This window comes from Rutidosis leptorrhynchoides, chromosome 1 (genome assembly GCF_046630445.1).
Source record: "Rutidosis leptorrhynchoides isolate AG116_Rl617_1_P2 chromosome 1, CSIRO_AGI_Rlap_v1, whole genome shotgun sequence".
Lineage (NCBI taxonomy): Eukaryota > Viridiplantae > Streptophyta > Magnoliopsida > Asterales > Asteraceae > Rutidosis > Rutidosis leptorrhynchoides.
In genome coordinates, this window is record NC_092333.1 from 351746290 (window position 1) to 351762933 (window position 16644).

The 16644-nt window shown below is 31.2% G+C and overlaps 1 protein-coding gene across 2 annotated transcripts; it reads left to right on the forward strand.

The window, feature by feature from the left end:
* The first annotated feature begins 9510 nt into the window (after window positions 1-9510).
* On the forward strand, window positions 9511-13321 carry LOC139870637 (CBS domain-containing protein CBSX5-like). 2 transcript variants are annotated; one of them, XM_071858424.1, is made up of 3 exons: window positions 9511-9676; window positions 9812-9911; window positions 12321-13321. In XM_071858424.1, the coding sequence occupies exons 1-3, from the start codon at window positions 9559-9561 to the stop codon at window positions 13156-13158; spliced, it is 1056 nt and encodes a 351-aa protein (XP_071714525.1). In that variant the 5' UTR covers window positions 9511-9558; the 3' UTR covers window positions 13159-13321. The 2 variants fall into 2 exon arrangements, with proteins under 2 accessions (XP_071714525.1, XP_071714522.1); XM_071858421.1 differs by having other exon boundaries at window positions 9511-9911.
* Window positions 13322-16644: the final 3323 nt, after the last annotated feature.

A 16644-nucleotide genomic window follows, 5' to 3' on the forward strand; every position in this document is an offset into this window, starting at 1 on the left:
AAGGTCTTAAGGGTCATCATCATTCATCATTTAACAAAAGGTGTAAAGTAGGTTTCGTTTATGAAAGTAGTTTAAAACAAAGGCTGACTTCGATCAGTCACCACGGCCTCTACCCTTACTGAATTAAGGTGAGACTAGTGGCCATGGCTCCGTATATGAGTCCTTTAAATGTTGTAAAATTTACAGAAGCAAAATCGTCTTCGTTTGACCGTGGCGATGGTCTAAGTGCGAGTAGGTCAGAAATTTCTGCACAACGTTAAAAGGACATAGTGACGATCGGAGGGCCATAAATCCTAAACTGTAACTCGGATTAAGACGAGTCCTATATGAAAAATTATTTAATCGAAAAGATCTATCTGAAAATGCAGGTTACAGTAGCCCAGGTGTACTGGTATGTTACAGAACCCAGAAAACAGTAGGCAGAAGACAGTAAACAGAAAAATAGTGGGTTCCGGTGGTCTTGGTGCTTGATGTTCATCATGGTTCTCATCCTTGATGCATATAGCTTCAAGTGTACAACTCATTGATGTGTTTGCATCATTTTCACCAAGGTTTTACCATCATAATTCAAGTGTAAGTCTAAGACATGAAGCATAACTCACTTAAGTGTTGCAAGTGTTTTGATGAACCAAAGTTACATCAAAGTCTTAAATCTAACACATACATGAAATGTAAAAGTAAGATTGAACTATAAACTTGAAAGTAAGCTAAATAATCAAGATCATAAGTTGTAGAACATAGTTCTTAGTTTGATCTTGAAGATCCAAGACTCAAAAGTCTAGATCAAGCATAAGTATACAAAGTTATATTTAAAGAAAACTTATTTACATGTTCTTGAACTTTTAAGTTAACTTTTAGTTCCAAGAGATATGAGATCAAGACTAACTTGTAGTACTTGACCAATAACAACCAAAATCATAAAATTAAAGTGCAAGTAAATGGAGTAGTAAACTAAATAAACAAGTAAAAGGTTCATGGTTGTTCATACTTTAAAGATTCAAACCAAAGTTTGATCTTTAAGAATGTAAAATTTAAAGTTAACAAACATGATTCAGAAGTATGATTTGCAACACATAAACTCTAAATCTTTAAACAAGTATTAAATGGAGATCATAAACTAGAAAGTTTATGTCTTGTATGTTCTTGTTAGAACAAGATAGATGAAGAATCAAACTAACAAGTTTGCTTCTTGGAAGATAATAAGTAAATAACAATAACAACTACAAGTAAGTAACAAACAACAAGTAACAAAACAATAATCAAGATCAAGTGATGATGATGATTTAAGGTGTCTTGGTTTCGGTTTTCAAGCAAGGAGAAAAGAGAGAAAAGTGTTCAAGTTACTTACAATTCTATGAGAGAAAAGAGAGAAAATAAAAGCAAGTATGTGTGTGTTATGGAATGTGAAGAGTAATACTTAGTAAATGTAGTAAAAAAAAAGCAACCAAACCCTCTAAAGGCCTTGGAGGCCGACAGTTCTAGGGGGAAGGGAGGGAAGAAAAAAATTCTTTGGTCACTTGCATGTAAAGCCTTCAAAAGTTGGTTAATGGATGGGTTTACATGGGGATAAGGTGAAGACTAGATTCCTAACAAGTTAACTAACTAGTTACAAGTCTAAGTAATACTTACACATGTGGTGATGGGCTAAAAAAAAGTCCATGAAAGAAGTAGGGTGGGCTTTATAAGCCCATGTTCAATTAAAAGCCCAAGTTGTATGTAATTAACAAATAAATCCAATTAAAAGCCCATGTAATTAACTAATAGCCTTAGTTAAATAAAATGATTAATAAAACTTAATCATGAATGTAAATAATATCTGAAAATATTATTCGTGTAAGTTTCGGGTGTCACAAAGACGTTTCGGGCAATTAAAGTCAAGTACGGTTAATCATGGCATCAAGTAAATGTAATAACATACATTCGTTTAATCACAAGTATTAATAATAATAATTATTAATAAATAAAGTTGGAAAATCCAGGGTCGTTACAACACCCATCGATCAATTACCGAGATTTCTTCATAAAATGGGGATGGGTTCGAAAAATACTCACCCTATGGAGAAATGAAGAAGGTACTCCTTATCACGAGCCAAACTTACCACCAAACGTCAGAGTACTCGATCCGCTTACCGGCGAACCTGTTCGCAATACCACTTTCACTCTTTTCGCAAGGATTTTCCGCCTCGAAGGTCGACTCGATGTAGCCCAAGGCAGTATTCGTCCTCTACTCCCGAATTCTAACCAGATACGGTTATTAGAAGAAGTTAGAAGACTTCGAACTAAATATCAAGAATTGACAAACCTTACGGAGGAATGGGTAGAAAAAATCCATAGACTCGAGCAAAAAGTAGAAACCCTGGAGGAAACAGTGCACGATTTGGAAGCTAGGCTCACACCTACTACCCAAGTACCACAAGCAACACCAGCAACATAACCAGCACCACTAGTACCAACAATACCACCAACATCACCAACACCACAAGCATTGTAAGCACCATCAGCATCACCACCAACAGCATCAGCATCACCAACAACAACATCTGCATTTCACGCCTCAACATCACACTCAGTACCTCGGATATCAACATCATACGCCCCATAGATACCAAGGAATATTAGTAATAATGAGTTAAGATGTATTGACTCATTCTTCCTGAAGAATTATATATGTATACTTTATATATATATGGTTTGAAACAATAATAAATCTTTTCGTACTAAGCTATTACGTGTAAATCTTAACTAGTATGTACTACTTGGTTAATTCATATCACTAATATGCTATAATATACATCCTTCGTTAATGACTTAATGATCGTTAATCACTGCTTCAGCACAATAAACTCCATTTCATAATAAATCAAGTGTATTATTCAAATACATGTCTGATTTTACACTTCCATTTTCGATGTACTCGAAACTTTTTAGAAAACATTAGTCGTGTCTTGTGAATTTCACAAGAATTCCACGAGCACCAACATCATATACCGAGATATATCAATAACAATGAACGATGAAGTATTGATTCATAACTCCATTAAAGAAATATTCCCCGACGATTATGTAATCTCTCAAGTTTTGAAGATTATTTATTCTTATTCCAACCGCAAATCAAATGATTTTAATATTATATTAACTCATTAAATCTATATTATATTTGAAGAATACATATATGAACGTATATCTCCATAATGATTGTAATTAAAGTTCTTCTGTACAAACTGTTAATTGTGAAAATATTTTAACGGGTAGGTAATACCCGAGAAATATTTATATCTCACATTAATATGTTGCATTGTACATTCTTCAATTCTGATTCAATAATCAGTAACTATACTACTTACGTTCACAAGATATATGTATCCGTTCACTAAAGAACAACCATTTTCGTACAAATTCAATTACATATTCTAATTTTGACATATCAGAATCCAAGTAAAGCTTTAGCAGGTGTTATCTTCCTAAATATTACTAAATTCATATATATATATTCATTCGTATTTTGTGATGAATTATCACGTCAAACCACCAAAATTAGAACCATTGATGGTTACATCCTACGCTTAAACACTTCAAATTCAAAATTCTTGAAAACACCTTGGATTGATAATCAATGATTCAGATTCGTTAACCTTGAGAATGCTGACGAAGCAGCAAAAGCTATAGGTGGTCTTAATGGCCAACAGTTTGATGATAAAGAATGACATATTGAAAACGCTCAGATTTAGAACTGAAAAACGGATTGAGCTAATCATGAAGGAGACCATGGACAAATCACAAGGACTAAACCTGTAATCAAAGAATCTAGATGATTCGAATTCGGATGAAAACCACAAAAGATCTCCTTACGCATTCTAAATTCTTACAGAAGAATTTTCCTCATTATCATTGGATCTTAGAAAATTCTAAGATATCATCGTATCTTTCGTTATAAATATCCTCTATATTTCTGAAGATACCTTCATAACTATTCTTGTCCGAAATTATTTATTACTTCGCACTATCTGTGTTACATAATAAAGGAAACTGTTTTAGTTTCTATATTTCTATAACATACAAGTTTAAATTTTGAATGATTTGAGGTAGTGCTGGGAATTGAAGCATGAGTTAGTATAATATAATGACGTCAGGCCAACGTGATTATATTACAGTAAGTCATGCTAAATTTTTAATGGAAGATGATGATTCATAGACTTTATAATCATCATTTGCCATGTTACATGACTTTTACATTCTACTTAACCTCTGAACATATCAAGAACATATATTCTTGATAGTTCTATCCTTAGTAATTCTAGTAATTTGACAAATCAAATCGTGCTATTACTTTTCCTTATGCTTTGTATATTATGATCATTCGAAACTCCATACCTACGAATTCTAGACCATTATTCGCTTGACTTGAAGTCGGGAAGGAAAAACAAGAGCATAGAGCTCCGATGTATAAGGGAAAATATAAAGTCCGATAATAACACGGAAATTACAAACCGTGTATATCAATGCGTATAGCAACATAAAGATACGGGAGAATTAAAAACACTATAACCCCAAGGTAATTGTAGAAGTAAACAGATTCCTCTGGGGGTAAATGAAAAAGAAGAATGACAGAAACGATAGTCAGAAAAATATCCAGGATAAGAACTGGATGGAGCATTTTCACAATCTTTGAAAGTATGAATCTAGAAAGAAAGTATAGAAGTGGTGAAGATAATGAAACAGAAGAAGCTAATTTATAGCAAAATTCTAGACACAACAATCAAGGCAATTTTAATTTCCTTAATTACCGGAGAATCAAATCTTATACAAATTATAAAGATTTCTTTTAAATCCCTTGAATTCCGGAAATCACCTTTAATTATGTCAAAAGTTAAGGCAAACTGATATTTCCTTATCTCAAACTTTTAAGATAACTTCATTTATACTCTTCCTATAATCGAATCGTTTTATCCATATTACCCAATGTTGATAAAATAATATTTTCAACTCATATTCATCATTCTTGTTGTAAAGAATGACAATCTCTATCAAATTTCACGACTATGATTTTCATGAACTCCTCTCTATTTTGTCTACCCTAGCGTGGTGGCATAAACGCTTAAGGTTTAAATGAGCTCGATATTATTCATAACACATTTTATATATCCAATTTACTAAAATGACTTGTATAACATCATCATTTTGAATGATCTCCACATTAATAATAAAATGCACTTCGTAGAAGAACTTGTAGAAATTATGGTTTGTATGATTTTAATTCTTGAAACAGAACAATATTCTATCCGTTGGAATTCACGCAAGGCCCCGAGCATACCTGAGAACGTGAAAACCAAATAAAACGTAAATATCCTCGTCTATGTACGAACAACACCAATTAATGGCAACAACTAAATTTCGGGACGAAATTTCTTTTAACGGGTAGGTACTATAACAACCCTCATATTTCCATACCTGAATTGACTAATTTGACTATAGGGTTGTTATTCATACGTAATATATAATTAAATTTGACATTGATCAAATATTTATTTTTAGTCGACACTTTTTGTTAACTAAAGTTTACACTAATTATATAAAATAACTTTAGTTAATATTAATATTAATGCGTATTATATTTAAAACTATATGAAACATAATTATTAATTAAATGATAAGTTATTTTAATCATTATATATATATTTTTAGCTTATAAAAAAAGATATTTTTTTATAGATTAAATAATGAGCCCATGAATTTTGACTAAATATTTTCAAAAACAAAAACTTATTAAAAATATTTTTAACATGTTTTTATTTTTTGTCAAAATTGGCACCTTTATTTTATTTATATTTTTTTTTCACCAACCATTTTTTTCCTATAAATTCCCACTTCCATTTCATAAAAACTTGTATCAAATCTTTAAAAAAACTCTCTCACAAACTTGGGAAAGTACTTGAGGTATTTTCTATATTTTTTATCGATTTGCTTTTATTTTTTTGTATATTCTTTAAAAATTTGAATTTAATATATAAAAATTATTTTTACATGTTATAATTAGTATTATAAGTATTATGATGTATAAAAATAATTTTGATAATTTATGGAATACTATTTATGATTAAATACGAATTATGTAGTATTTTAACATAAAAACAATATAAAATTTGTAATAAAATATTAAACAGCAATAAAAATAATTATAATTTTTTTTTGAGATTATTATACTTTTATAAACAAGTGAAAATTATAAAAATTAAATAAATGGGACCATTAGTATTTAAAAAGAATTTACTTTTGCATTATTCTAAACCGAGAGAAATAATAAAGAAAATACAAAATAAATAAAAACGTGTATTAAATATTTTTATAAAATTTTTATATGATTAGTAGCATCACTAAATACTTTAAAAAAAATATAAAAATTAATTTTAAATTATTTTTCCTATTTATTTAATTATAGGCCGATTACAATGGTTAAATAATTAGAAAACATTAAATAAATAATATTTTGATATAAAATTTGATTTAATAATTTTTATAAAATTTTTACATAATATAGAACCTGTAAAAAATATAAAATTATTTATTTAGGTCGATTTAATATTTATTATCTAATTAAATTTGATTAGTATAAACCGAGTATATATATAAAGAAAAGTGGGAAATAAATACAAAAACTTGATAAAATTATTTTTATAAAATATCCTACTGAATTGTATAATTAACTAAGTTTATAAAAATTATAAATATAATATTTAATGAATTAATATTTGAATTAACATATATTAGTATGATTTTCGATTAACATAAGTATATTACATATACTAAATTAATATTATTATTATAACTTACGGTTAATAACTAAGTATACTATATAATAAAGTATAATGCTTATAATGTAAGTTAATAACAATACATTATTAATAAACACTTATTTTATAACTATACTAATTTAATAATAATAACTTATAGTATATAATATAAGATAATCAAATTGTTAATACATTAATAATATAATATAACATATATAATAACATATAAACCTAAAGTGAAGGTTAATCAAAGATAATGTACAATTCATGTGAACTTCATCGCTACTCACGGTCGTAAGTGAATGATGTCTAGGTTGTCATTTATGGGTAAGCTTGTGAATCTCGAATGCCATGACTTAGATTCTGGTCAAGAGTCCTGGGCCCCCGGTTACATCTGGTCATTTCTGACTTATTTGATAGCAACGAAGTTTGAGTAAAGTTACACAACATCTTGCTAAAGATTAACCCGAACTTTCTAAAATTGGAAAATTACTATAAGTGGAAACTTTCCATAAATAGTAACCTTCCGAAAATGAAAATTCTTTAGTGAACCATTACTATCAATATAGTACTATATACTATTGTCTGTTAGGCAATGTCTGATCATACGTTTTATCTCTAGGTTGAGATCTCGGTCACGTCCTTCCGTTCAATTCTTTCGTGGAATACTCTTTTGTGCTACTAAGGTGATTTTCATAGCCCCACTTTTACTGTTTACTTAACTATTTATAACTTTTGGGGTGAGACACATGCTTGCTTTAAAACTGTTTTACACTTAGACACAAGTACTAAATTATTAACTATGCTGTCATGCTTTAATTCATGCTAAATCCCTACCGTAATATCGTCAATTGCTACGTTTAAATGCGAACTTAATTATTGTGAGTAGGCCTATTGAGAGTAACGTCTCTAACCATTCGACCGTTGGTCTTTGGTTACATAATAATGATTCCACGACACTGACAGTACAAGGTGTCATAGGGTAAACTTGTTTAGTAGCGATATTACAAAATGCAGCAACACTTTTAGATTGATATTTCTATATCAATCAACTTTAAACTAAATCTTGTGGTCTAAAACTTTGGATATTATTTATAAACCTGTGAATTTCACTCAACCTTTTTGGTTGACACTTTAAGCATGTTTTGTCTCAGGTGATGATTGAGCTAGCTGTTTGCAACTTTGTGATGATAGATTTGATGCTTGCATGGAGTCCACACCGCATATTATATTTTAGTTCATAAACATTTATTTTATATTTTAATAATAATGTAAACATGTATTACTGCTTCCGCTATTTTATTAACAAAGGTTTTATTTAAAAAGTCTCATATAGAGTCATTCTCGTTTATACAACTGTGTTATGATATGATTGGTCACAATTACCCCTGGTCCATTTTGGGGGGTGTGACACATACATACATACATAATTACGTATATACATACATTCATAAGCATATCTACATATATAAACATAAATACATACATAAACATACATGTATACATACATATATAAGCATACATACATACATACATAGATATACCTACATAAACATATATACATTTATACATACATACATACATATATACATACATACATACATACATACATTAACATACATATGGGTTTCTTCTATATTTACACGTATAATTTTGAAGTTTAAATATTTAAATGTAAGAAAAGTACAATCCGGTTAATTCCCAAATTATCCCCTAATTACCTATTATTCATTTCGAAATTCCGATCGATTACTCCCCGAATAGCGAATTTTGCACCATTGATTATAATTACATAATTTGTTAGGGATATACTTTAGGATTATCAATAGTTTAACAGAATTTTTGAGTTTATATAAAAGGAAATAAAAGGTTAGTAAAGAAAATTAAGGAATAAGTTAATTACTAAAGATGTCGAGTGCCACTATTCCCAGTCCGAGAATCTCCATATGTTTTAAGTGGGCGAGCCGAGGACCACTCCCATACAATTCTTGAAAGAGCTGGAGAAGCGTCTACGAGTGATGGACATGGAATGATGTAATAAAGTTTTGAAAGGAAAGATTCTCGCTAAAGAATTTTTTTATCTGTCTGTGTCGACCAAGCGAATAAAGCCGGTGGCTACTGCTCTACTATATACTCGTGCTCGCCGTCGTTCGGCCCGCGTTAGAGGGGGCATAAGTGATAGCATTACTACTGCCAGATTGGCTTTGGTTGATATACCCTCAGGGGCGGTAGTGTCCCTCCTAAGGTCGGTCGATGGTAGTCTCCCTATTGCAAGGGATTTCAAAGAAGAAGAAAGAAGAGAAAGTTAGTACGGGAAGAATCAAAGGTTTTCTCCTATGCAAAGTTCCAGTGACCTCTTAGCAACAGAAATTACGTTGTATTTTGTTTTATATACATATTTAATATAGTTAATATAACATATATAATTAAATAGTGTTTCGAATAACCTCACTGTTGTAACACTCAACTCACCATCATTCGTTTATACAATTGGTTTAGATAACATAAAATGAAATACAAATTTTAGAATACAAAAGAAACTAAATCCTTAGCTTTAACAAAGTAAGTATACCAAATTGTAATAAAATAAACCTCATGGTAGAAAAAAGACATATATTAATAAACAAGGGGCCGGATTTCACGGCTGTCCCATAATTCTTACGATTCTCCCTTCCCATATAAAGTCCACAAAAAGTAACACCATTTCTCCACACACAAATAAAAAACGAATATTCCATAAATATAAAAAAACCGAATTCCATTTCATTGTATGGCAATTACCTTACTTGCAACCGAAATCTCGGACTTGTGTCTTGGAAAACCACCGTTGAGGTCGTTACCGGTGACAGCAACCGTTGCTGACGCGGTTTTTACATTGAAAAATTCAGGTGATTTATACCTAAGTATATGGAGCTGTGATCGTACAAATTATGTGACTGATTTTAACGACGATATTAATTGCTGTTATTGTCGTTGTGTTGCGAAAATATGTATGGTTGATGTTATTGTTTATCTTTGTAAAGAAGAGAATTTGGTGAATCCTTTGAATGCGCTTCAATCTAATGTTTTGGATCTCGTTTCGAATGTCAAAGGACAGATTCGGCATCTGGAACCGAATTCGAGGTTCGTTTTGATCATATTTGTTTCTCTAGTTATTGAAAAAGATTGTTATTGAAAAAGATGGTTGTTAAGGTGAATAATATTTTTGTAAGGTTTCATAAACGTCATTTTCAATTAAATATACAACAAGGCTACGTAAAAGAGTTTTATTAATTTTTAGAAAAATCCTTATCCTTAATAATTTTTATGAGATATGAACTTTGATACTGAAGGAGTTTAATTGGCTGAATTATAGTAAATGAGGCAGTTAGAAAACAAATGCAGGTTAAAACTACCAGTTTCTTCAAGATGTATGACTTTAGTTAAAAAAAGTTCTTCCAAAGAGTCAATGGATTGACTGTATGGAGATCACTTTAAAACCTTAAAGGTTAAGGGTTCGAGTCCTGGTTAGCACATTTCGTGATGTATATATACGTGTTAGTATGATGTGATGTGAATTTGCCTTAAAAAAAAAAAAAAAAGTTAAACACAGTTCTTCTCACATTAAAATGCCTGTTTATTATCGAAAGTGTGTTTAATGGATGACGTTTTAGCTATACACGAGCAACTAAAAGATAACGTACAACTAAAAAAAAGTATTGTACAAAGTAAAGAGATGAAGAGGTACGAATCGCTTCCGCTTTGTTACGAATTTTTCAAAATGATATAAAATGGTAAGCAGATATATAAATATATATATATATATATATATATATATATATATATATATATATATATATAGTTTCTTATCATAAAAATTCATTGAAAATGATAAATCAATCTAACCGTACGTGACATTTACGATAGATTTGTCAAGAAATGATTTGGTGTAATGTGTGATCGACATTAAATCTACGCTGCAAATAATTTAACACAATAAGATAGAATTATTTTTTATTCCTAAAATAAATTGAAAAAATTGAAGGGGTTAGGTACTCTGAACTGGATATGTTGTTTAAATGTCATGATCCCATCCGTACATAGAAAAGCAAAAACCGATCTTAGTTAAAGATATTTTATTGTATCTTTTATTTGACCATTGACTAATCGCTATTAATTTTATCCACAAGCACTAAGTTTTACTTTAATTCACAATCCACAAACTACAATCTAAAATCTAGATTAGACGTAAGCACTGATCTAATAATCAAGTTTTCAATTAAGATACACTTCTACTTTATATCATTTCAGATTATTATAAATTAATAAATATTTTAAGATCCAAAAGTGAAAATATATTTTTTTCTTTGGTGGTTAGGCATTATTTGCTTAGAATGGTTAGAGCAGACCCTACCACTGTGATTAGATTTGATGTAATTCAATTTTGTCTCTAATAACTTGATGTGAAAAATATCACAAGGCTAACTACATTCTAATTTATTAAAGCAAACATGTTTTATGTCATTACCATATTACAATGTTACCTTTTGTAGAAATCTCTAAGAGTGCTCCCAATGGAGACATGTCTCCACCTTAGTCCTCAGCGCCACATCAGCGCTTTTTTCCCATTTCCTTCCCAGGACTAAACTCAGGACTAAACACTTCCAACCATGACACTTCTTCCTTCCTTTTTTTTTTTAATTTTTAATTTTTTATTATTTCCAAAATAATATTACAACGGCTATATTCCTCCGTCCACAAATCTTACCAAAAAGCACGATTACATGGGCGAATGGCTGGACGGGTTCCTGGGCGGCCCCCTGGGCTAGCCGCTGCCATCGGCGCCCAGGAGGGCGGCGGCCTGGGCGGTTTCCTGGACGGGTGCGTTGGGAGTGCCCTAAGAAACGTCTAGTGTTATATAATCTCCTGTGTAGTTTGCCCTGACACGAGACAAGTGGTGGATAGTTCATTTTACTTTGTATGAATCTCTACAAATCGTTGTTCAATTTGATGTTACACAATTTTTTTATATGATATGATTGGCTAAGAAATGCATATAGAATCAAGTATTTAACTTAAATGAATAAGATTTGATCTTTATAAGTTTGATGACAATATTTGAAGTGATCAGTCCCAAAATGCGCCTGAACCATTAGGAGTTTATGTTTATTTGTGTTTTAAAGTTCTATATTCATATTCATTTAAAAATAGCTAATCATATACTTCTTCTGTCCCATTAGAACTGTTCGCTATTAACTTTTAAATTCTTTGTTTTTTAACTTTGACTTTATATATGTTTGTTTGTTTTGTATAATACTTATTGAAAATTATACGAATAACAACATATTTAAAACTCAACTCATTAGCATAATCTTCATTTATAACACTAACAAAAATATTTAAAGTTAATGTTGAAAAAGATAGGTTGTCAAAAGTTAAAGTTGACATTTGAGATGGATGGAATAACATTCTATTCGAAATAGTTAATGATTATTAGTAGTTTATTATTGTGTAAACTTGATTTACCTCTTTTGTTTATTTGTATTTTTACAGTTTGTTGGAGGCAATAGATTGTATACTTGAAGGGGCTCAAAACTTGGTTATACCGATAGACACCAATGTAAGAAGTAGTCCAAGAATAAACCAACTCACCAAACCTTCTCATTTAGACCCTGCTATTCATTGCAACCAAGAAGTCTGTTGGCTAACTCAAGAAGACGTTGTTCGGTTTCTTTTAAACTCGATCGGAGTCTTCTCTCCTATACCCGCTTTCACCATTGAAGTGTTAGACATAATCGACAAGTCAACGCTCACGGTCCATTTTGATGACCCTGCTATTACAATGTTACCTTTAATCTCATGCTCACTTATGGAACAAACTTCTATAGGAGTTGTTAACAAGGATAACCGTTTAATAGGTGAAATTTCCCCTTTTACCCTTGCTTCTTGTGATGAGACCGTTGCAGCCGCTATAACAACCCTCTCGGCCGGGGATCTCATGGCTTATATTGACTTCACAGGCCCGTCTGATGATTTGGTCAACTTGGTCAAGATGAGATTGAGCAAAAGAAAGTTGACATCAATGTTGGACCTTATGGACGATTACTTCAACCCATCATCATTATTTTCGGGTTGTTCATCGGACGACGAATTCGGACCTAGCAAAAATGGTTGTGTGGGTCGGTTTTATCCTGGAAAACGGTCCGAGGCGATTGTTTGTCATCCGTGGAACTCTTTGATGGCGGTTATGGTTCAAATGGTTGCACTTCGTGTTAGTTATGCTTGGGTAGTACAACAAGATTATACTTTGGTTGGCATAGTGACATTTTCAGAGATTTTGAAGCAATTTCGAAGTATTGCGGGTAGTAGTAATAACATATCGAGTTGGTAACAAACAATTAACGAAGTTTTGTAAGATTGTGTATTGTTATACTCTTTTTTGATGCTTGTATAACAATTTGTAACAATGTTGTATTATGAACTTAATTATGTAGTACTTGATGGGGAATTTTAGTATCTTATCATGGATTTTGATGGGAAATAATTTGTAACAATTTTTCTTTGGGATTGTGTAAATATAACATAGAAGCATATAATATGTGTATGTGCTTGAGATTTTGGTACGCGTTATATGTTTTGTAGAGATAACAGTATAATTCATTTTGAACACGAAATAGATGATCATAAAACGTTATTTGTTGAATTGGATAGCAAGGCAACAACAGTTAGGATTGCGGTCTCTAATCAAATAGGGAAAATGGGTGATAGGCCAAAATGGGGTAACCGGTATATGCGGTCTAAATGGTTGATCAACTTGGGGTAACTTTTTCGGAACCTTTTCATAGGTTTTCCTTCCCGACTGTCACGACTAAAGTATTTGGTATCTCCTTCGGTTATCGGCTGTTAGGGTTCAGATGGTGCTTGATAGCGTCCTAAAAGTCTGCTACGTTTATCTAGGAATGAGGTCAACATAGATGTAAGAAAACACGTATGAAATAGATAATCTGGATTGGTTCTTGATCGTGAAACACTTTTCTAATTAAGTATTTAGCCCCTCGGAATCGTCGGGTTTACACGAAATCTCAATTGGGATAAGATAACAATGAGTTTTGTTTCCATGCAAGAAGAAATCAAAATCAATTATTAGAGAGTATGTATGTTTCTGTTTATGTGTTCTGAATGAATGCATATAAAACATAAAACCGAAAATTTAATCAGTTATGTTATCATGAAGAGATGCAACTCTTCATTTTGGAGGGAAAATCGGTTGACTAAAAGTCATACCGTTTGGCAGAAAAATCGGTTGGAAGACAAATTTTCGATATAAATTATAGTGCGTTTTCGGTTGAGGTTTCAGGGTGTTCGCCCTTGAACCCGCAAGGGGGTGCGACCCCCTTTGAAATGTCCCGTTCATATCGATTATAAACGTTCCATATTAATTGATTTCGTTGCGAGGTTTTAACCTCTATATGAGACGTTTTTCAAAGACTGCATTCGATTTTAAAACAAACCATAACCTTTATTTTATCGATAAAGGTTTAAAAATATTACGACGATTATCAAATAATGATAATCTAAAATATAGCGTTTTCACACGATTATTACATAATGGTTTACAATAATATTACACATCAATTTAAATCTTCGAATGCAGTTTTTAAACAATATTATATAAGCATGCTGACTCCAACCCTTGTCCATAATTTAGCATGCAACAACGGAAGCTCTTAATAATCACCTGAGAATAAACATTCTTTAAACGTCAACAAAAATGTTGGTGAGTTATAAGTTTAACCTATATATTTATCAAATCGTAATAATAGACCACAAGATTTCATATTTCCATTTTTCATAAACATCATCTCATATATAGAGATAAATATCATTCATATGGTGAACACCTGGTAACCGACATTAACAAGATGCATATAGAATATCCCCATCATTCCGCGACTCCCTTCGGGCATGATAAAATCGAAGTACTAAAGCAGTTCAAATTCTCTGACTGGGGCTTGTTAGTGCCCATAGATCTATCTTTAGGATTCGCGTCAATTAGAGTGTTTGTTCCCTAATTCTTAGATTACCAGACTAAAAAGGGGCATATTCGGTTTAATAAATTCAACCATAGAATGTAGTTTCACGTATTTGTGTCTATTTTGTAAAACATTTATAAAACTGCATGTATTCTCATCCCAAAAGATATTAGATTTTAAAAGTGGGACTATAACTCACTTTCACCGATTTTTACTTCGTCGGGAAGTAAGACTTGGCCACGGGTTGATTCACGAACCTATAACAAATGTATACATATATATCAAACTATGATCGAAATATATTCACAACATTTTTTATTACGTTTAACGATTTAAGTTTGTTAAGTTAGCAGTCCAACGTTAGTAATCTACAACTAGTTGTCCACAGTTAGATGTACAGAAATAAATCAATATATATTATCTCGAATCAATCCACGATCCAGTGTATACAAGTCTCAGGCTAGATCACAACTCAAAGTATATATATTATTTTGGAATCAACCTCAACCCTGTATAGCTAACTCGAGCATTACTGCATATAGAGTGTCTATGGTTGTTCCCAAATAATATATATAGATGGGTCGATATGATATGTCAAAACATTGTATATGTGTCTATGTATCCCAAGATTACATAATATATGTTAGAATACATGTATAATACAATATAAGTTAGTTAAGTTATGATTTGTATAGATTTGTTACAAATTTCACGTAGCTACAACAAGCAAAATTATCCAATCTTGTTTTACCCATAACTTATTCGTTTTAAATCCGTTTTGAGTGATTCAAGTTGCTATGGTTTCATAATGAACTGAAATTTATGAAACTAAACAGAAAAAGTATAAGTTTATAGTCATAAATACAGGTTACAAGTCACTTTCTAAAGAGGTATTCATTTCCGTCGAAAGAACGACATCTTGATGACCATTTTGAAAAACATACTTCAACTTTGTGTTTAACCATGATTTTTGGATATAGTATCATGTTCATACGAAATATTATTTTTCCCGAAAAAAAACTTCCAATTCAAAGATTAAGATATTTTTTATTTTTCTAACCTAAAACAGCCCCCCGGTTTCACTACGACGGCGTATGTCCGGTTTTACGGTATTTTTTGTGTTTCCAGGTTTTAAATCATTAAGTTAGCATATAATATAGATATAGAACATGTGTTTAGTTGATTTTAAAAGTTAAGTTAGAAGGATTAACTTTGTTTACAAACAAGTTTAGAATTAACTAAACTATGTTATGGTGATTACATGTTCAAATCTTCAAATAAGATAGTTTTATATATATGAATCGAATGATGTTATGAACATCATTACTACCTCAAGTTTAGTAGGTAAACCTACTGGAAGTGACAAAAATTGATCTAGCTTCAAAGGATCTTGGATGGCTTGAAAGTTCTTGAAGTAGAATCATGACATGAAAACAAGTTCAAGTAAGATTATCACTCGAATTAAGATTGTTATAGTTATAGAAATTGAATCAAAGTTTGAATATGAGTATTACCATGAATTAGAAAGATAACATACTGTAAATAACAAAGATTTATTGAGATTGGATGATCACTTGAAATGGATTTGCAAGATTGGAAGTAAGCTAGTAAGCTTGAAAGTATTTGTGAAGTGTTCTTGATGTGTTCTTGAATGATGATGTTTCTTGATTGTAATTGAAGCTAGATTGACCTAGATGATCAATATTACTGAAGTATAGACGTTCTTAAGCTTTGAGAGAGTTAAGATGGAGAGAATTTGGATTAGAAAATCAAAGAAATGTGATGTGTGTGTTGTTTGAAAAAAATGTCTAATGCTTAGTCAATATAAGGTTACTAGTTTTTGT